This window comes from Engystomops pustulosus, chromosome 4, assembly GCF_040894005.1.
Source record: "Engystomops pustulosus chromosome 4, aEngPut4.maternal, whole genome shotgun sequence".
In the NCBI taxonomy this organism is placed as follows: Eukaryota; Metazoa; Chordata; class Amphibia; order Anura; family Leptodactylidae; genus Engystomops; species Engystomops pustulosus.
In genome coordinates this window covers 157,992,228-158,015,543 of record NC_092414.1, presented here as the reverse complement: position 1 = coordinate 158,015,543, position 23,316 = coordinate 157,992,228, and the positions used below count along the sequence as shown (strand labels likewise).

General features: G+C 38.7%; 1 protein-coding gene across 2 annotated transcripts in view; it reads right to left on the bottom strand.

Annotated features, from left to right (window-relative positions):
- Window positions 1–16,914, bottom strand: part of SLC12A1 (solute carrier family 12 member 1) — a 92,750-nt gene extending 75,836 nt beyond the window's left edge. For both annotated transcript variants that reach the window (XM_072148243.1, XM_072148244.1), the window contains exons 1-2: window positions 16,879–16,914; window positions 13,452–14,001 (exon numbers count right to left, since the gene is read on the bottom strand). In XM_072148243.1, the coding sequence (XP_072004344.1) occupies window positions 13,452–13,856 (405 nt within the window). In that variant the 5' untranslated portion in view covers window positions 13,857–14,001; window positions 16,879–16,914. The remainder of the gene's footprint in view (window positions 1–13,451; window positions 14,002–16,878) is intronic.
- Between the last annotated feature and the right edge of the window lie 6,402 nt (window positions 16,915–23,316).

The following is a 23,316-nucleotide window of genomic DNA, read 5'->3' as shown; positions in this document are numbered from 1 at the left end:
GTATTGAACCAGACATCTAAGAGGCTCCACATGATGGCCAAGCTTGTGTGTGTATTTGAAGAGGCCATTAGCAAGATGGAGAAGATAGATGGAGACAAAGGATCAAAGGTTCCTGAAGATTTGCATTGCAATTGTTGTAAGGAAGGGGTTAAACAGCTGTGCAGCTTAGAGACAAAATTGGAAGAGCAAATGAAGGCTATAAAAGAGCGGGAAAGCCGCATGCACACGCTACAGTCTCACGTAGCTGAGAAGGAGAAGTATTATGCAGATGTGGATAAGGTGTTTATACAGTTATACATGGAAATAACCGAATATAAGCAAAAAGCAGCAGCTACTGAGGTGATTATTGAGAACTTGAAATGTGAAATAGCAAAAAGGGATGAGATCATCTGTAGCATGCAGACGTCCATCAAAGAGTCTTTGCCCACGAAACAAGTTTGTGTTTCGAGTGCAAACAGGGGGAGAGATGAGACTGAACCTGCGGCTGCTACAGATCACTCTACACCCCGGCTTGTTACTAGGCCTGGACTAGTGGGCAGTGTAGTAGATGGAGGGACAAGCATTGCTGGTGGGATAAATGGAGGATTAGAGGGCAACTCAGAGACGTCAGTAATCAGCCATAACCTGCATGTGTGTGACAGTAATGTACAGGAAGCACAATCTTCCCATAAGATGGAGAGGATGCAATATCTGTTGAATATATGTAAATATATCCCAAGCTATGATGAAAATTTAGATCCTTTCACTTCCTGTGACACGTTTGAAGGTTATTGTAAGAAATTTTCTGTTCCAATGGAACATCGCATGGAGCTGTTCAAGCTATGGCTACCAGCACATCTTTACCAAAGATATGAGGCCATAGGGAAAGCAGCCCCCAGTAACGGCCAATTTCATGATGAGGGAGACAGACTTTCCATCCTCATGAAATTGGTAACAGGGCATTTGGATGTCACCCCAGACATACTGGTTAACTTCAGACCAACCATCTATGATGAGCCCTTGTCTCTGTGTGGGAGGTTTGAAGTTATGTATAGAAAGGTGACTAAGAATCATAGTCCAGGAACCCCACAAGGTATGATCCGCATGTTTGTGGAGAAGTTTCCATATCTTGATACCACAATTAGATTGAATGCAGCAAAAGAAGCTTCACTCATGGAGGCTGCCCTGGTAATAGAACAGGTCAGACAGGATCTACTCAAAGATAGAAGGTCTATAAAGATCAGGAAACAGATAGCAATTCACCCCAGACTGCAAGGAACCCATGTACAAAAGAAAGCATCTCCCAGCCAAATACTGAGGAAGTGGGGGGGTGTTAGGTGTTTTCACTGTTTACAGTATGGACATATAAAGAGGTTCTGTCCACAAAGGGTTAACCTGTATGAACGGGGGATGGTCTCACAAAATGAGGGGCACAAATGTGTGGCTTCACATGGAGCAGGACCACACAACTGTACAACAGACAGCCCTACTGGGAATCTGCTGCAATAGGCTTAAGGTTGGGGATCCATAATATACTTGGCCAAAATTAATAAAATCATGGATTCCCCATATATTGGCCAGGATGTGTATTGTAAACCTCATTAGCTCTCATTGCTTGGTGATGAGATTCTATCACCTAGAGGGGGAGGGAGGAGGTTTACTGTTACTGAACCTGTGTAACTAGTCTGTTTGTAACAAGTGTTAATGAGGTCCAGTCCTTTTGTTTTCAACAGCTCAGAGGAGCAGAAGTACAAGGGAAGTGCATTGTTCAGTCATTTATGGCTCAATCCTGAAGTCAGGCCTCTGCCTGTAAGGACAAAGGTGTTAATCGTAAATAACAAATTTGGTCTTTCTTTATGTTTGCATATTTGTGTTGGTAATATGATGGTTCTTAAGCTAAGGTGGTACACAGAACTCTCTGCTCTCAGTGATTGGATATTCACCTGGTAACATGTTGGACAGTTACAAAATAATATCCACTAAGATTGGTTGTATAATCTCTCTAATTTCTGGCACCTCAGTAACTAAAATTCGGGTAGAGGGGTGATTACCTGCCCCTGTCTAAGTGCAATAGGTCTCAGGAAAGGAAGTGGTCAACTATCTCTAGGACCTATGGAGCGTACAGTGTAATTCGCAAGCAAAGTCCGCGGCGCAGCCAATAGACCGTGGGGCATAGCTCTCGCTATTGGGGATTCTGCAGGGAGTGGGTAAAACCATGGTGAACTGCAGAGGCGCATTATGGTACAATGACTGTTCAGTCGGACGCGGGTCTTTTAAGCTGCCGGTCAAAGGGGAAGCACCATAGGAGTGACATTCCCAGCCTTGGTTTATACCGTGTGATCTGAAGGTGCCAGGTATACAGTATATAAAGCTTGCTTTTTGCTAACCAATGTCTTAGTGGTATATACATGTATTGCAGGTTGTGTTCTGTATCATGTGGCAGTCACTGAGGATTCCTCCTCTATGCAGTGTCCTCTTCCATTGATCATTCCAGGTGGGAACACACAGAGAAGCAGCGAGTGTCTGTCTGCTGAAGGAAGTGCAACTAGCCAATCCCTCTTCTACAAAGATGGCATGAAAGCTGGAACCATCCATCCAAAGATTGGGCCAAAGATGCAAATGGACTTGTGATGTGCACTCAAGACCATATGGACTGTGACCTCTAGATGAAATATAATCTTAATGTCTTTCTGTTTTTTATTTTACACCCACACATGAAAGGGTGATTTTTGGTTGTATTTGTCTTTATTTTGTACTTAGTTTGTTTTATTTTATGTCAAACATCATCACATAGAAGAGCAGACTCCAGCATAGTGTGTCAGGCATCTGACATCAGGGGGAGATGTTACAGGGGATAATATTCATAACTGGACCCTCTGCTCTATTATTATATATATATTACATATAGTGTAAATGGATACAGTATATACTGACCACAGTCACTGATATTCTGTGGTGAGATGTCAGTGTGTACTGAAGCCATTGGGTCATTAACATATCAAAAGGCTTTGAACAGTAAGAAGCCACCATGAACCAGGTGTGAGATTCCCTGCACCCACTGGGGTCTATCCTAAGAGGGTCTTAGGGTGGAGGTATAAGGGGGTGGGCAGGGACTACACACAAGGATATTTAAGCATGGTAAAAACAGAAATCAGTCTCTTTTGTCTCTTGCTCCTGACCCCCCCCCGGACGTACAGCACTTAACAAAGGTACAGGTCATATATTGTGTGTGCTTTCTGTGTATGTATATAACTTTATAAGAGTAATTATAACATAGTACTTATTATAATATAGTAGACTTTATACGTGTACCTATAGATATTCCAGGTGTTATGTGTTTTACCATATATATACATAGCTAAGTGTTTACAGTGAGTGTGTATATATTAGTGTAACTACATGTATAACCTATAGCCGTATCCCATTCACACGTGGATCTGTGCCCTGCATGTGTATTGGAGTAGATATATAGATGCTATTGTGCATGAGTCTCTATATGTATATGTACATGTGTATGGTCAGGTACTGGATGTAACTCCTGCTTCAGGGTACATCCAGGAGTTTCTGTAGTGTTAACTATATATTGTATATACATACACATTACTGTGTCCGGGAGAGGTCAGGAGAAGAAGGTTTGTCTCTATGTATTTTGTATTGTATTTTATGTAGTTACTTTGTCACATGTATGTTGTTAGTAAAGTCTTTTTGTATATAAGTATCTGCGAGGGTTGTATGTTATTCCTGTGATATATGAAGGACTGGATGGGTGCTTATGGTAAATAGCACAGACTAAGGGGCTGGACAGAACCACTGTAGCCTAGAGGAACTGAACAGAAACCCAATCCCTTACCCCCTTTATCATACTATAACTTCTTAATTAAACTCTTCCCTGATCCAAAAATGGAAGTTTAGGATGAGTTGATTTATATGTTCTCATGTTTTTACAAGTCCCCCTGAAATGTATGCCCTGAATCATTATGGATATTTTCTTGATATTTCCTATGCTATTTGCAGTGATCTTATTGAATTAAATTAGTGCTCAATGTTCATGGCATTAACTTATTATTCACCAACAATATTACAGAACAGAGAAGTGGCTTTATTTAAGTTTGTTTGTTCCCAAGAAATATGGTGATGCACTACACTGCTTTAACACAAACATATTCCACACCCGGACCGGATCCTCCTCACCTCTCCATAGTGAGACGTGCTTTCGGGCCGTACATACAGCAAGAGCATGCTCTGTCTTTTTTTCCGGCAATGACAGGGTGCGCGTCTGTGTTCACCATACTGTACCGTGCACAATGCACTTCAGATCAAACTCATTGTAGATAATAAGATTTATCTTTATGTACCCTACTTTATGTAGCATTGTTTTGTGTAAAGGAGATATTTACTTTATATGAGATTTCTTTAAAATCAGTTTCCAGGAAGAGGTTGTGATGTGGTTTTTCCACAATTGCACCACATACTATGTCATAAGTAAAAGGAACCTCATACAAAATGTCTAACTATTGTGGTATGAAGATGGCAGCTTTGGAATTGATCTTTGTCAACCTATTATATCCTGCAAGAGGCAAAGTCTAACTGTATTGCTTAGTTTCACATTGAGTACAGTAATGCAGTGTATTATCATAACAACAGTGATATTACAAAATACAGCTTGTCAGGCAAAAACAAGCCATTATATGACTACAAAAAAAAAAAATCATTATTACTTTTGAGAGGTGAAAACATTTTGCTTTTAAGGACGTTCAGGAGCGGAGAGAAAAGGGCTGGAGTAGAAGCCATTAGATTATTTCATCTAACAGGTCAGTTAGTGATGACATTCTGAGGTTTACTATGTAGGGCATATAGAGATGTATGTATGGGTCCATCATACACTCATGCTCATGAGGCCATTGAGTCAAGTGTTTCAAGGGAAACAAAAATCCCCCCAAAAAAACTGGAAAAAATGATGACAATTTCTGTACCGTGTTATGGGATACATTGGTGCTAACAAAGTAACCTGAATAAATAATAATGAGGTATAATAAATAATAATGCACAAAACAGAAGAGAATAAAAGTATATAAAATATTCTTGCAAAATTACAACTGGCAATGCAACCACAGCAACGGTAGCAAAATACAGCAGACAAATAAATCCATTTACATTCTAAAGGATTATATATTACACATATTATGAACCTAGGTGACTTACTAAAACGCACAAGAGATCGAAAAAGGGATTGAACTGAATTATTACCACACTGAGCTATGAAATACTTGATAGACTGTGCACTGTTTTGATAGCATTATGCTTCATTTCACAGAGAAGATAAAAACATAGCAAACAAAAAATCTTTTCTCTGCAGGATATATACTGGGTTGGGGTAAATTAAATGGCACACACAGCAGCAGAAAAAAACAAGGTTATCTCTCTATTTGGAATCTTCACGCACACTTTCTAAAGTCAACACTTATGTACTATATATCTCCTGTATACGGTATATATATATATACACACTAACCGGCCACTTTATTAGGTACACCATGCTAGTAACGGGTTGGACCCCCTTTTGCCTTCAGAACTGCCTCAATTCTTCGTGGCATAGATACAACAAGGTGCTGGAAGCATTCCTCAGAGATTTTGGTCCATATTGACATGATGGCATCACACAGTTGCCGCAGATTTGTCGGCTGCACATCCATGATGCGAATCTCCCGTTCCACCACATCCCAAAGATGCTCTATTGGATTGAGATCTGGTGACTGTGGAGGCCATTTGAGTACAGTGAACTCATTGTCATGTTCAAGAAACCAGTCTGAGATAATTCCAGCTTTATGACATGGCGCATTATCCTGCTGAAAGTAGCCATCGGATGTTGGGTACATTGTGGTCATAAAGGGATGGACATGGTCAGCAACAATACTCAGATAGGCTGTGACGTTGCAACGATGCTCAATTGGTACCAAGGGGCCCAAAGAGTGCCAAGAAAATATTCCCCATGCCATGACACCACCACCACCAGCCTGAACCGTTGATACAAGCAGGATGGATCCATGCTTTCATGTTGTTGACGCCAAATTCTGACCCTACCATCCGAATGTCGCAGCAGAAATCGAGACTCATCAGACCAGGGAACGTTTTTCCAATCTTCTACTGTCCAATTTCGATGAGCTTGTGTAAATTGTAGCCTCAGTTTCCTGTTCTTAGCTGAAAGGAGTGGCACCCGGTGTGGTCTTCTGCTGCTGTAGCCCATCTGCCTCAAAGTTCAACGTACTGTGTGTTCAGAGATGCTCTTCTGCCTACCTTGGTTGTAACGGGTGGCGATTTGAGTCACTGTTGCCTTTCTATCAGCTCGAACCAGTCTGCCCATTCTCCTCTGACCTCTGGCATCAACAAGGCATTTCCGCCCACAGAACTGCCGCTCACTGGATGTTTTTTCTTTTTCGGACCATTCTCTGTAAACCCTAGAGATGGTTGTGTGTGAAAATCCCAGTAGATCAGCAATTTCTGAAATACTCAGACCAGCCCTTCTGGCACCAACAACCATGCCACCTTCAAAGGCACTCAAATCACCTTTCTTCCCCATACTGATGCTCGGTTTGAACTGCAGGAGATTGTCTTGAACATATCTACATGCCTAAATGCAATGAGTTGCCGCCATGTGATTGGCTGATTAGAAATTAAGTGTTAACGAGCAGTTGGACAGGTGTACCTAATAAAAGGCGCCAGAAATCATGAATCTGGTGCTTCCCTGCACTGGCCCGACAGATTTCACAAACTTTTTTGTGGTACACCTTTAACATAGGGCGTGCAACAGACTTTGCATGATAAATCTGGCGCACAGTCCGACTGAGCACCGGAACGCCCTCTAATTTTTGTAGCAAGATGCTCGTGTGTAATACATTTGTGGTTCAGACACTCCTTAAATACCTGTGCAAGCAGATTCCACTAGAAAGACAGTGCAAAGTCTGACAGAAAACTGTTGCAAAGCCCTTAGTAAATGTGTCCCATTATATCTAGACATGTCTGAACTGGTATGCCTAGATGGTAGGGTTCTGAACACAGAAAAGGGAGTAGCAGCTGAAATAAAATCTACCATCAAAATCAAGCAAGATAAACCAGGGATCAAGGGCTGTTACACTGTCTCACTCTCCCCTCTGCTCCCTCAACATAGTGTGCAGGAAGTGCTGAGGAAGGAGGGAGGAGGGTGAGACATTGGACACAGCCTGTAAAGCCAGATCACAGAGGGGCTAGGGTAGCCCATCAGGCTCATTAGCATGATTCTAAAAGTTGATTTTAGAAGGAAGGAAGCCATGGATAACACATATAAGAATATAACCACAGTCAGAGTGCCTGGATCTACGAGCAAGTGCCCCTGGTTTATCATGCTGGATTTTGATGGTAGATTTTTTTTAAGGCAACAGGGAAATAGAGGGAATTGCTCTGACTTGCACTCGCCATATATTCCCTCCAGCTATACAATTCACAGCATGTGACCAAAGCTCCTGCAGATGAGTGAGAACTTTTATTTCATAAAAATCATGGGGGAGATTTATCACTGCTCTTGATGTATCCGTGGGTACGCGGGGAGGGGCACGGGCAGGTGTGCAGGTGCGCCGGCGTATGATAAATCTCCCTCAATGTGTCTTAAGCGAGAAAGTGGGTGACGCTAACAAGAGCCTAATTGTGGGGCGTTCCCTGTATGTACCGCTTAGTACCTCACACAAGTGATCCAGGTAAAGACAACTAATATACCAATACCACCCACTGATGTGTAGAAGGATCATAAGCTAATCTTTTTGTCTTCATCTTATTGCAAAACTGAAAAAATTAATGCTGGCTATGGCAGAAAGATACCAGCATCCCACTACCATTATTGTAACCGCAATTTTTTGCAGTCTTTTTTTGATAAAGAAACAGTTAACGCAAAGTTTTTCAAAAACTATAAATACCAATGCGTGGAAAGCATCCCAACCACTGAATATGCATATTTCTATTTGTAGAAAAAGCACAGAGCCAATTTTTTTAACGGATAAAAAAAAACCTTCAATTATTGCCACCTGAAACCAGTTGATTCCTGCATGATCAGAATTAATGCATACTTTCACACTCCATTACCATAAATAACGCTTCTTAATGTCCTATTAATGAGCTCTGAATTCCTGTGTTTCCAGCTTCAATTACTCATTTACCAGCAGAGCTGCCCTAAGAAACCTGTAACTCATAGAGCACGTACCCCTATGGATTCTACACCTGAGGACATTCAAGGCAAGTCTACCAATTTCACATTGCCTCATATGAAGGTGTATTCTAACATGAATTCATACAATAAAAAGATACATAACTATAGCTAAAGCAAATGTTTTCACCTATATTTTCAGGCAATAATCTCACTTGTCCTTTTGGCCTGGTTGGGGTGAGTTTTATGGCTACAGAAAGTGGGTGTTGTATTTTTGTCATATTTCTATTGTAAATAACAATAAATGCATAAAAAATATACTTAGGCCGAAGCAGAGGTACAAAATGAGTCTTTACAAAGTGTCTGCGCCAGTTTTGCGTTGTGGATGCATTGTGTCCGAAAAGACAGAAAAAATGTGTCAGTAATTAGTTGGAGTTTGCTCCACATTTATTACTCATGCGCGCCACAATTCTGCATCATGAACAAAGTGCACCCAAAATAATGTGCAGGGGGCACCAGATTAATGAAGACCCTGCGCCTGTTTTGATAAATCTGGCGCACCCTGCACAGTCCACAGGCAAACTGCACATAGTACAGACCGCACTAGGTTTGATAAATGTGGGACAATGACTCAACTGACAACAGCAATAACATATCCAAAAATCATTGTGTCACCCTACAACATAACAACTAAAGTAAGTGAACTGAGTTTCACTGTGATGCCAAGGTTGCCATGACTTAGGGTCCCTTAACATTTATTGATCTTCCAGCTGTTTTATGCCAGAGTTGAACACAATGAGGATCTTTTGGTGTGTTAAATAAGACAATTTAGAGTCCATAGGCACAATATACCAGATCACAGACCACTTCTGGCAATCATCATTTAATCTGGCCTCTACAGAGGTCTGGCACCTTCCTGCGAAACATCGTATGGCCATAATCTGTCTAGCATTTCTCCATTACTAAGAATCTACATAAGTGAACTACGATAGTACAAATTTGTGCCCCATATCTCTAGCCTTATCGTGCCCTTGTGTCAGTGTTAAACTGAACCCTCTGCACTCCCTGCAGTTATATCCCTGCATGTTGCTACTATGGTATGCACTGGGGTAGGACCTCATATGCACCATGTTTATCATGAGTGTTAAATCCAGATCAGATTGACCTGACAAGCTTGTGATAGATAACCCAGATAAATGAAATAGACCTATCAGGAAGATGATCCTAAATTGCAGCTTTGTATTTACGCTACTTAACCCACTATGACTGAGGTAGGGTTGAAGAACATGAAGTCAATGGATACAATAAGTTACATTTGTTTTAGATCTTATTGGATACCCATTAGCCAACGGAAAAAATGGCTCCTGGGCAAAAGGTACAATTACTTTCTTTTTATCAATGTCCAAACAAAACTTTCCAAACGTGTCTAAGTTATGCATCCAATTGACACAGTCACTTAGTTTCTATCTCGGTCTTGCTGCAAAAGCTACTGTACTTGGACTATGAGTATAAATCACTAGCTTTAGCCTCAGACTGTGGTTGCCATTTAGTTATTTGTGAATAATATGAAACTTATACATAATAACCTTTTTTATCCTTGAAGCGGGATAGTCCGAATTTTACATTGAATGTAAAGTGCACTGCCTGCAAAATCACGAAATGCATTTCCACTCCTTAGACGGGGCCTCTGATATTGAATGTCATTATTTATTAACACAAGTGAATGTACTGATACCAGCTGACATATCTCTATCCCCCCGTCTCAATATATGAAATAAGCCTCGGACAACATTCAATCCAACTTCATCACAACATGTCATCTTGGTGAAGATGGATTGACGCATTGACTTGTTCATTTCAGCATGTACCATTATGCAAATACACCTCTTCTATATTTACAGGTGCTGCCAACCTGATTTCATTTATGGAAATTCATACGGCAATGGGCTCAATGTTCTCCTTTATGCACACAAGATTATACAATTCGCCTTTAATGTATGCCTAGAAGTTTTTCTTAATAAATGTCCTATGCCTTCAGAATAGATAGATGATGTGTTTTTTCATTATTTATACTTTTTTATAGATATTTTAATCTGGTTCCACCTGAATGTTTCAGATACAAGCTGCTCAAAATGCAACAACAGACACTGTTTTATGATAATTTATCCAAACCAGGAAATTGTATTGTTGACTCAGATACTGCAAATAGTCCCAAGAAGGAAAAGCTGGTAAATGCATCACACGTCTCTAGATCCATATCACACAGCAAAATTACAGGTATAAGCTTCATAAAGAATGTGTCTTATCAAGATATGGTCATGACATGAAATAATATATGCAGTATTGTTCATATAAGTCAATATCCTAGCTTTGAATCTAAACTAAAAGTTATTTATTTTTATGAACAAACTTTATCACTATAACATTGTGAAAGAATATCCAATGTTTACTCCTTGGACCATTTTTGAGCTCAAGGATTGGAATTCCAAATTGTGCAACTATTCTATATTGTTGAAAAAACTGAAAAGATTTTTTTTGTGGGACATTTACTTACTGGGAGAATTTATCAGAAGTGTCTGAGAGCTCAGCTTGAATTTCCCCACAGCTGAGATCTGATTGTTTGCCGTGACCAACTAGAACATTTTTGCCCTCGGACAATCTTGATAAATCCCTCACACTATGTTTACCATTATGGGTCATGCCCACATCAGAGTTTATTTTTGAGCAGCTTAGTTCAAGGTATATAAGGCTTCTAATACATCTTAGTGACTTATAGAAATAGTATATCTTTTAAATTAAGATCAGAACACACATGATGATAGAATATAATCAATGGTTATTTTATGCTTTCAGTTGAATACAGACAGAAATAGGATTCCATCTTATATCATTCTCTTTAAATGTACTGTTACATTTAGCTGAAATGCTGCAGATTTTCTGTCCGGATTTTTTTACAGCAACTTTGCGATAAAATGTGTGACTGAACGACCCACAAGGCATAAGTGGAAAGTTGCAAACTATGAAACACATCATGATACCTTTATAACCACAGAGTTTCATAGTCAAATTTAATGGAAAGTTTTAACAAATACCGGTATGTGTTTTTCTAAAATCTAAAATTTCCCTAATGGATGACAATCTGCGATGAGAAATACACTATATTTCAGGTGGATACATTTCATGAATTGCAAGATGTGGTAAAGAAAGTATAAACTCAAACATAACCTGAAAGCCAATCTGTTCAGGATTACCTACAGCACACAATAGGGCACATTTACTAAGGGTCCGAACACCGCATTTTCGTCGGGTTTTACGACTTTTTACTGTTTTGTCCTGAATTGCCCTGGGTTTTTGGCGCACGCGATCGGATCGTGGCGCATCGGCGCTAGCTTGCATGCGACACAAATCAGGGGGCGTGGACGTCGGACAACCCGACTGATTCGGACAAACCGCGGAATTTAAAAACGAAATTGTGTTGCAAGATCAGCACTCACATGCACCGGGAAGAAGAAGGTGAACTCCGACAGAACCTCAACGGGGGAAGCGACGGATGCAGGAAATTGGCCGCACGAGCTATATGAATCGCAGAAGATCCGAATCCTCGTCGTACAACACACAGCGGAATCGCGATGGGACGGGTAAGTAAATGTACCCCAATAACTGCACTCAAGTCCCCACCTACCCTCACAATGAGCCTGTTTCCCCCAAAATAAGACAGTGTCGTCCATTAATTTTTGCTCCTACGGACGCGCTAGGTCTTATTTTCAGGGAGTGTCTTATTTGTCGATGAGCAAACATTCACTTTTAATATTAAAGAAAAAGTTTACATATATACATATATCAATATATGGTAGTCATGTCATCAGGAACCTCAGCACAACCAGCCAAACTCTGAATTCCGTCAAGAATTTCTTGTGCCTGTGTACAACAATATGTGGTACATTTGCCAATCTTGCTATTTTAAGTCATATAATCCTCGTCTGGAATCTCATAATAACTCTGCAAACCCTGAATTTCTTGTGATGCCATATATATGAGAATCATTGGTCCCAATCTTTCATGTTTAGCACTTTCCTTAAATGATCAGGCGACTGCTTGTATCACATTTGCACTTTAACAGTCATTGATTGTATCCCATCACCTATGTCACAACCTCTTGCAGTATCCAAATCATCTACTAATAGTAATGTACGGCAAAGGGGTGCTGTAGCCATGTCTGCACCTAGGTCTAACTTTCAGGGGAGGTCTTATATTTCTAAGCTTGAAAAAAATTGTGCTAGGTCTTATTTTTGGGTGATGTCTTATTTTCAGGGAAACAGGGTAGATTGTGAGCCCTCACTGGCAGGGTCCTCTGTCCACTTGTCTACTGATCTCTGTAGTCTTGTATTTGTACTTGCATTTGTTCTTGTCTTATTATAATGTATGTGAACCATTTATAAAATGTACGGCACCATAGAGTTAATGGTACTCTATAAATAAATAATAATAATGCCTTGATATTAACATCTAGAGACCATTTACACAAAATGATCATTGAAAATATTTGCATGAAAATGAGAACACTGTTTCTTTGGTTTAATGGATGAACAAAGTGATAATGACAAAATAATTGTTTCTCGTACATCAAAACAAATAAATGATCCAAATTTATCACAATTTGTTACTACAAATAACCAGGGTTATCCTTTCATTTAAAGCGTCAACATATAGTTAGGACATGCCACTACTTCCTAACTGGTGGAGGTCCAAAGGCCAGGACCTACACCAATGTTAATAATAAAAGAGCCATAGTGCTATATGCCTATAGACATCCCATAGCAGTTGGTCAAACATTCATTCCGAGTCCCCCATTCATATGCATACAATATGCAAACACCTCTGGATGCGTCTTATTCCATTTGAGAAGAAAGCATCTGGGGTGCTACCATCTCGTTGTGAGAAGCCTCCATCAATATAAGATAGATAGCCAGTCTTACTAACACTTCACTCACCTTTGGTTTTATCCAAACTTTGGGAACTTTATTGTAGATCTCATTTCGCTAACGTTTCGCTAACAGTTTTGTAGCTAATAGATTTGCACATATAAATACATTGGTTATATATTATAATTATGAAACATTATTCACCCGCTATTGGATTTACTTTCCTGATGTGACAGGTATCACTTTTATCTATCTCAATAGAAAATGTCTGGAACTGTTAAACTTATACTCATTTCTTACATCTTAGATGCCAATGAGCCTATTCTGCATGAAACAAAGCAAAAATCACAAAAAGACGGCGCACTTACTACTTGACTTACCTTTGACAGCTGCTCGTGGATATCTGCCAGGCTCGGTCGGATTTGCTTGGCTCCAGAGACACTTCCAGTGTTTCTATAATAGTCAATCTTGGGAACAGCATCCATGGTGTTGTGACCAAATGTTTTCAAGTAGTAAGTGTGACTGTGCGTGTCATAAGGATGGAAACTTCCTTCTGACTTTATAGTGTCTCCATTGTGTAGGATATTGTTGTACATCTCCCTATTCCCAGGACCATAATTCATTCTTAGCCTGTCTTCAGTAGCAAAAGATGTCTCTTCATACTGTGGAGGGTCCTTATCTCCTTCACAAGCGGGATTGTCATAGCCCTCACTAACAACATTAACCTGAAAACGTGTTGGGCTCAGGGGAGCCGTGTCGGGAAATGAGTGCGGGGAATTATTCATTGTGAGGGATACTGTGACACTATATTATACTAACTAGTGAATGTACTGTGCTAAGACTACACAACTTTCACTGGGATAGATATAAGTTCATTATATAAGCAGAATATGTATATTTGTTGATGTCTTTCTTCAGCCTCCTCCAAGTCTAAAAATGGAAACAAATAAAAATTAAGGTTATTTTCTTCATTATTTCAGCATTGTGTTAACTTATCAGACAGGGTATCATGGGTCTTAGACCAAAATCACTGTCCCGTCCTCGCCACCGTGTTCAGTCCTTGAAATCCGTCCCAAGACTTTATCATTTAGACTTGTCTTCTATCATCTTTATTCCACTCTCAATACAATATTACTTTTATGTATTCCTTAATATACAATGAACTAATAATGTCAATAATGCTGTAGCGCCTTTGTAGAAGAAAATAAGAAGCAACAGCACTTCTGCTTAAGTGATAAAAATCTCCAGTTGTTTTATGCACCCAGCAGCATCACAACGTTTTGGGCTCCATATGAGTCTTTGGGGTCATTTTATCTTATCTCAGTTTGTTTTGGCTTGTTTTTGCGTAATTTATCAATCTTACTTTTTTTTCCTTGTGTTAAATGTATTTTTTTTTCAGATCTCTTTTTGTGACATTTGTTACAAATGTCTCAAAATTGCAGCACAAAGATCCTTAAGTATGGTTTTGTGTTTTGAGTTTTTTTCAGCAAAAATTCATTTGCGACATTATAACATCTGCAATAGAAGATAAATGTGTCTTACTGACGATAAACATATTTCCGGTGGACTTCAGTGCACATTTCAGAAAAAGTCTTCAAAAAGTCGCAAAAATCGCAATGCGCCAAAAAAAGAGGGAAAAAAAGACAGAAAAAAGGATAATGATAAATGACCCCCTTCGTCAATCAAGACAATGCTTGAGAATGACTCATATAAAGTCGGAACTTTGTAATGTACATTTACTACTTTGTATGGTTATTGCAGCTAATGTCAAAGATATCATGAAAACCCACTGGTGAAAATCAACCCATTATGATGAAAGCTGATTGAACACTTTTCCAGGTAACTCGATGGTAACTCCAGGTAACTGATTTTGTATACCAATATACATAAACACATATCACACATACACAACACTGGGTTTGGAAGAAACACTTATTTTGGATGGTCAGCTATGTGTATGCAGAACAATATGCAAGTAATGCCCCTGTTACCACAGTCATGGTGGCAATAGTATTGCCCTTATATTTGGTGCAATGTCATTCAGTTTTCTTTGAAGCAGGTTGTTTTTTTATTTGGATTTTTTTGATGATTGCTTTGACGTTACATAGTGTATTGTAATGAGCATACATTATTGTGTATAATAAGTCTCTGGGTGCAAATGTAACATTACTGATTTGTAGTACTGTATTTTAAGTAATATCTATCTATATAGATTTATAAAACTTTTTTCTTAGTGGATATAAAGAGTTTTTCTTGTGGATATTGAATCTCAGCATTCCTACTTGCAGTATTCAACTTATTAGGTCTTCTCCCCTTATATCACCATGGTCCACAAGTTTCAGACAGGAACAACTTTTTTGAGACTTTTATTCAAAAAGTCGCAAAATCACTAAAGACCTTGGGGATAATTTATCATTAGGCAAGCTCCTTATGGCAGTTCTATGGGGGAAATTTATAATTTCAAATCTGTTCTATGTTGTTTAATTTTAGCGCAAAAATGTGTCAATAACGTAATTTGGTGTTTCAACGTCATTCTTGCAAATGTACCTAGGGCAGCAAATGTATCATTGTTTGTTGGTGTGTAACACCGTGCAACGTTGCGCCAAAAAAATGCTCAGTCACTCCACCCTGGAGCAGGTGTTTGATTTAAAGCATGCTTAAATGATCCCACTGTCTATCTGTTTGTTAAATATAGCAATATTGACAATATTGAGTCCCTACAGGTGAAATTTTTGTGTTTTATTTGTATTAATAAAAACGCAAATTTTGTTTATTTCGATATATCCATTGCCCGTCAGATTTATTAAAGTGACTTTTTGCTCTTGATGAATCTGCTGGCAGTGTCTTATGCTATGGTTGTTGTATGGACAGTCGGATAAAAAGTCACAAAAAGCCATTAAAAGTCGGTGCACATAGACCAGGGTAGGGTCTGGAGTCTATTTGTTCCAAAACTTGCTCCTAAACTGCGCAATACATGAATTCAGTCTTTTGGTGAAAAATTTGCTATGCAAGTTTAAAAAGTATAAAGATTTTTAGTTAGCCAATAAAAGGTATAATCAACTGAGGACTCTCAACTTATGCAAGTTGAATGAATTTGGTGCAAGAAGGCTCAAAGTGACTTTGCACTATGTTAATTTGGCGCAATGGAAAGTCGCAAAACAGCATTTATACCACAACTGCACCAAAACAACACCACACATAGACAAAAAACAATGATACATCAGCCCCTATGTAAGTTATATATGCTGGTCTTGGGATTTTATGCTTGTCGTGGATCTGCACATATCATATTCCTAGAATTGTCCTCTATTATTATCAACCTAAACAGACTTTTAAAAGGAATTTTTTTAATAATAATATAATAATAGGATCCCTATCCATGCCATGTGTTAATAAAGTAGTACCCAAACGTAAACTTACACTTCATAGAAATAATGTGGAAACTAGTAAATGTATATCCAATCCTTTTTAGAAGACTGAGATGGATACAGTATACTGCAAACTGAATGGTAAAAAAACATTGATGGTTTGAGAAACCTGAAGCATATAGGCAAGGCTAAGCCAATTCTGCTGTGACCAGCCTCATTCCATCATGGAAAGGGCAAAAATGCATCTTTCACATCACCCATTGAGAATAGAAGGCAGATTTTAGGAGTTTTTGCTACACTGAATCTGACTTATAAAGTTCTGTGTGAACATTCCTTCAGAATATCTATAAAAGTTTGTAAAATAAAGTCTAAAAGTCTAAAATAAAGATACATATAATTTGTATATCAAATCCAGAAAACATTACTGGAAAATACTAACCTTCCAATAAGCAGAATGTTGGGTCCAAACTCTCTGCATCAGGAATGCAGTAGAAATCAAAACATGAGCTTTTATATCATCTTGACTTAACACCAGCCTGCCCTTCATTATTGGTAGGAAAATGTTATTGGTTGGACACAATAGAAAAGCACAGGAGATCTCTACCACTCACAAGCCCGGTAGCACCATTTGGAAGAGAGCTCATTAATGGCTTACTCACACAATCCAACTGTTAAACATCAACTTCCAGACAAATAAACCAATTTCAATGTACTTGGAAGAAAGCTAGAAGGACATTCTGGAAAAAATATTACAACATCCCCAATCTATATAGAAACTTAACTGGATTTACAGCCCATGTGAAGTACATAATAACCGGCAATGGCATTTATAACAGCAATGTGCCATCGATATACACAGTTGCATGTTAGCAAGGAAAGTTATCAAGGTTATTGGAATTATTTTAATTACGTTTTGGTGTGGCTTAAACTATCTCTACTGGTTACGTATAAGATAGGTTCTTCAGGTTTGTTGAATTTGTATGTAAGTCGTATATTTAAAACATTTTTTTGCCCGAGTGACAATTGTTTTTTCAAAATTATGTGCTGTCATGGGAACAAGGATTATCAATAAAGCTTCATCACAGATGCCTTACAGCTGATCATTACATCCTGGGACTAAAGTAAAGCATCCAGAGAGCTTCACCAGAGGTCACAGTGGCCAGAGAGGTCCATCGGTAACTAGAGGTCATCTGTAAGTCGAGTGTCCTTAGGTTAGGGACCGCCTGTAATAGATTGCATACTGAGTAGCCCCAATGTATCACGCCTATTGTACACGTTTTTTTTTTGGCATAGAAGGCATGAAAAAATTGCTATTCCTAGTGGACGTCATGTGATATGCGACTCTTTGCTCCTCACGGATCACACATGCCAAAAACTTGATGCAAGTTATAGCTTTAATTGACAGCAGCCCGGACCTGATATAGATTTAAATTCTGACGTACAAGCTCTAAGTTATACTGATATGTCACACGCCAATTGTGCAGATGACTAAGATTGGCGCCAATCTTAATAAATCAGGCCCGGTAAGTTTAGTGTTGTTAACTTTTCATTAACCTAGCTAAGATCTTCCATACGGCAAATTTATTTGGTTAACATTCTTTAACTTTCTCCAAATCTCAAACATCTTTTTTATGGCCTAATGACAAATATTTCACTGCAATGATCATGTCAGGCTATTGTTGAACCAAAATGTATAAGTTTGCATTTATCAACATTGTACAATTTTCTGCCCCGTTTGTCATTTTCTACCCATTTAGCCAGTTTTTTCAACTCACCATGTACTTTATCTACAACATTACAGAGATTTGTTTCATCTGCTCATACAGTAGTCATACAGAATGTAGAATGAAGGCCAAATTCTGCATAATTATTCAACAGGTAAAACAGTAATAGTGCCAGACAGACCTTTGGTGTACTCCACTCGTTTATTATATCAGTCTATGTGAATATGACCCTTTTATGACTACTCTTTAAATATGGTCAGTCAGTGTTACTATATAAACCAATTTAACTAATTTAATAACTGCACTCAAGGAAAAGTATTAAATTCTTTAGGACAATTACAGTAAATGACATATCTGTCCGCTCCTTGTCCAGGTTCTCTTCAACCTCTTGTTATAAAAGTCTGCCAGTTACTAGTGATTATATTGCTATCGAAGCACAATGTTCATACCGGTCTCTTAATAAACGTTCAAGTTATTTTCCATCTACTGTATATAAGTTATAGCTGTAAGTCTTTGACTTTGTATTGAACAACTAAAACTCACAGGCCATTGCAACACTGCTCATTGTCACTTCCAGTACAAATAGCTCAATAGGGAATTTTTTCAGGATTTTCCCCGACATTTTGGTGTTAAAAAGTTGCAAAAAACAATCCCACAGTTCTTTTAACGCCACTTCACTATAGTGGTTTAAACATAGATGAATGATTACTGCAACACGGTGTAAAGCCATAAAGCTAGGTATATGACTTCAGGGGTGTAACTACAGTGGTAGAAGCCCATCATCTGACCTGACACTCTAAACAGTGAAGGATGTACACCATTATATACATAATATGCTGTACATTGTACAACATGATATGTATATAACATATGTGCAATGTAAGTATGCTGTATCTGTGATGTGTATATGCTGTTTTTGTATATGGTGTATACTGCATGTGTGTATATATGCTGAATGTTTGTATAAGGTACTGTACATATGTGTATATGCTCTATATGTGTGCTTTAGTATATAAATGTGTGATTGTAACTCGCTTGTGTAAGTATACAAATATGTATATTTTTTAAGTGGGAAGGGGGGCCCCATTCAGCAGCCAGCTGTGGGGCCCTGCCTCTCCTAGTTACGCCCCCTGTATTTCTTGTAGATTTGTTTTATGAATGTTTTTGCGACTTTTTGTGCAATTTTCTTTTAAGTTACATACAGCAAGCAGAGCATGAAACACTAGAAAACAGATTTATTAAATGGCTAAATCCACTTTAATCAGACGGGCAGCAGAGCCCAAAGGCAGTCCTAGAACTGCCCCAAAGAGCTGGTCTAATGCAAATACACCCCGGTTGTCCCTCCAAGCCCAATACATCACTATTGTCCATTCTCCCTGCACAGCCAGTCCTGTTCTGCCTCACACACCTTTACTCCTCTCCATCATGAACTGATGATATCTGGGACCTCTCTGCTCTTTGATGATGGCTCTGCCGCCTCAATGTCCTCCAACCCACTGCAAGCAACCGACGACAGTCAAATATAGTGATGATCACATGACCTGCCCGGGGAAAGTGCAGAACCTGCCGATGATGACAAGTATTACTGCCTCTCTGTAGTGTACTAATGGGTCATCTCTAATCTAATTTCTCAACATGAAATATGAGATGATAAACTTCAGGGGAATACATGCTATAATAGAGGAAGATTTATCAGACGTATCTGAGAACAGAACTGTTCTAGTTGCACATGGATACCAATCAGAGCTCAGCTTTAATTTTTCCACAGCTGTTTATAAAATGAAAGCTGAGCTCTGATTGGTTTCCATGAGCAGCTAGAACAGTTCTCAGACACCTCTGATAAATCTCCCCCATACAGTCAGTTTGGAACCTTGTCTTGTACTAATGATCTATAACTATTGTTCCCACCATATTATTATCATTGTCTTAGTGCTGCAAGTGATTTATTGGATCAGGATAAAATCTTACTCAATTAAGTCTACCATGTTCACAGATTTCACATATGTGTTTTCTAGAGTAACAAGTACAAAACATTAATGATAATTACCAGGCACTTTGCAATTTTTAACAACGTTGACTTTCTGGCTAATTCATGTTATTCTGTGGTGTGTGCACAAGCTAGCTCCAGATCAGAAGGCCTTGCTGCTGTACAGGTTGGATGGAGTGATTTACCTCTGCCAGGTACTGCATAATTGAAATACTGCTATCTTTGTATGTATTTGGTGCTACAAAAATGTATGTTTGCCTTATGTATGAGAAAGTACGTTGTTAAAATTGCAAAGTGCCTGCCCCCATCCAGCACCTGATTTATAGTGTTGGTATAATCTGAATATATATGGACTGTTTCAAGAGGACCTGCCACCTCTGCTGACGTGGTTGCTGTGATAAATACTTTTTATCGGACTATTTTTCGGACTTTCTGAGTATTTTTCGGACTATAAGACGCACTGGATTATAAGGCGCACCATCAATAAATGCCTGGTAAAACATCTAGGTTCATATGTAAGGCGCACAGTATTATAAGGCGCACCTGATTATAAGGATGAATGACCAGCAGGTGGCAGACCTGTTTGTAAGTGCGGTTCATATATAAGGCGCACTAGACTATAAGGCGCACCTTTGATTTCTGAGAAAATCAAAGGATTTTTTGTGCGCCTTATAGTCCGAAAAATACGGTAATTGAGTAGCATAATTTCCTGTTACAACTGAGTGTTCCCTCTGTTCTTCCTTATGACACCAATTTTATCTGTCAGGTTTCATACCATGCACAACAATATTGACATGTTTGTACGAAAATATGACCAGGACAGAGGAAACCTCTATGGAGCTTGCTGCAATCTCTACAACTCGGTCAATTCCACTGTGGAAAGTCCAAAATCTGCATGCTTTACTTTAGGAACAGGATTTAGCCCCATTCTCTATAATTAAACATTTGGACTTACTGCAAATGCAAAAATGCAACGTCACTGATTGATGCAAAATTACCATTCAAATCATTTGCATATAAAATTAGCTATTTATATTCTATCATTGTTTCAAAGCCAGACTAGAAAACCAGACAAATCCCTGTAGTCCTAGGCTTTGCCATGATAATGATCCCACCAGTAAGCAGGGGGTTTATCAGTTTTTGGGGGGGTTACTGCACCAATCATCAATCTATCATGATTGTTGATATGGCCTGTGTGCAGTGATAACAGCCTTGTACACAAAACAATTAAAAGAGGACATGAACTTTTTCGTAGGACAATGAACCATTAGACTATTTTTGTTGTAAGGGGGCATGGTATTTTATCCAGAGATTATCTACTTTGAGCAGGTGCATTGACAATTGTTATTTCTGCACACTACTTGGACAAGGTGGTGTCCGAGTTACAACATTTTCCCTATGTGGAGGTAACGCTGTAAAATAAACAATAAAAGTAAACTTACCTGTTCCCCTGTTATCAGTTTTATCCCCATCTACCTGATTTGTTTTATACTATTAAACCATTCTACCTGATGAGTATGTGCCATCTCCCCACTGAGGTGTATTAAACAAATGAGGTAAATGAGGACCAGAAGTGATCACTGAACCAATAACAGGGGAACTGGGAGTACACTCTGTTTTACAGCATTGCCTCCACATAGGTAAAATGTCTTAACTTTGACAACCCCTTTAACTCATGTTTGGCTGCAGCAGTCATGTGTGTATAGTGTACCTTTCCATTCCAGACATGAAAACATATCCAGTCACATAGGTTATATATATATATATATTCAATAATTTTATAACTTGGACACTTTTTTAACGGGGTTTTACAACACCCATGAGGGGCCAATCCCTCTGTACCAAAGGATGAAGAGCCACTGCAATAACCAAGGAGACACCCTGGAAAGGTAAGTATACGCCTTTCTCCAATTAATGGGAGTTCTGCCCCTTAAAAAATCTCCTTGTGCAATTGCACACTCAACATACCTATTAGATGATTTCTCATGTAATGGAAGTAATGCAATTCCTCATTTCTCATGGAGACTTTTATCTTCATGATTGCTTTTACACTCTATGTTGGCAGTACAAGATAAGGTAAAGCTTCATTGCTTTATGTTATAGTATAGTTTAGTAGAATTGAAAGGACATTTTGCTTGCTCCCCTGATGTGTATCTGTATTTAAAGTTGAAATTAGCACATGTACTGCCATCTGCCCTGCATGATATGTATTAAAGCCAGCACTAAAGTGCACTGAAAAAATGGTCCCCCCACAGGGAATCAAGCCTTTAACTAGTATGAAATATACAGGAGGGAAGATTTAGGAACAGGTAGAAATTTACTCTCTACAAGGTTCTCCGTATATAAAGAAAACCTCTCAGTGATAAAAAATATCAGTTTGCTGGAGTCAGAGAATGACAGTGCAATGCTTTATTATAGTCACAATGCTTCCTTATGGCCACCTGCTAATTTTTACATAAATTGGTGAAGACACATAGAGGAGAGGTTCATGTGCAGGGGGCACAGCTAGTATTTCATATGTCTAAGGAAAGCAATTAAGAAGCACAGTAAATATATGAATACCAAACAAGAACCAAGTTCAGTACATATCTACAGCACCAGAAAAGAGTATAAGAACTAATCTCTATACATAAATATACATATAGTTCATAGGTTTGGTATTCGACCTACACAGACTACATAAAAACTATATCATAACCAGGTTTATGTAACTAGAAACAAAATGAGTACATAAATACAGCAACAGAACAAAGCTCAGTAAATAAAACAGTAGTAGAACCAACCTCAGTACATACAGCACCAGAATCATGCTCAATACATATACAGACCTGTTTCTCTGGTAAGCCATGGGGTGGAATCACCAGGGCACCGCCCGTTTGGAGCTGGTTTCCCCACCATAATCCAGTATATACAAAAATCAATAGTATCCAAATCTTTATAAAGCAAATATTGATTAAGAAAGCAATGAAGCAGGCTTCTTCTCTGAAACAGCATTGTACTTCCTGCCACCAGCAGGAGCAATAAGTGTCATTTAAATTTTAAAAAGGGGACTCTCAATGTAAATGTCATAAGGCTCTTTATATTTGAAATTATATGGAAGGAAATGTACTGTATATATGCAAAATCATTGTATATATGTAAATTTGGGATACTTTCTACATATGTA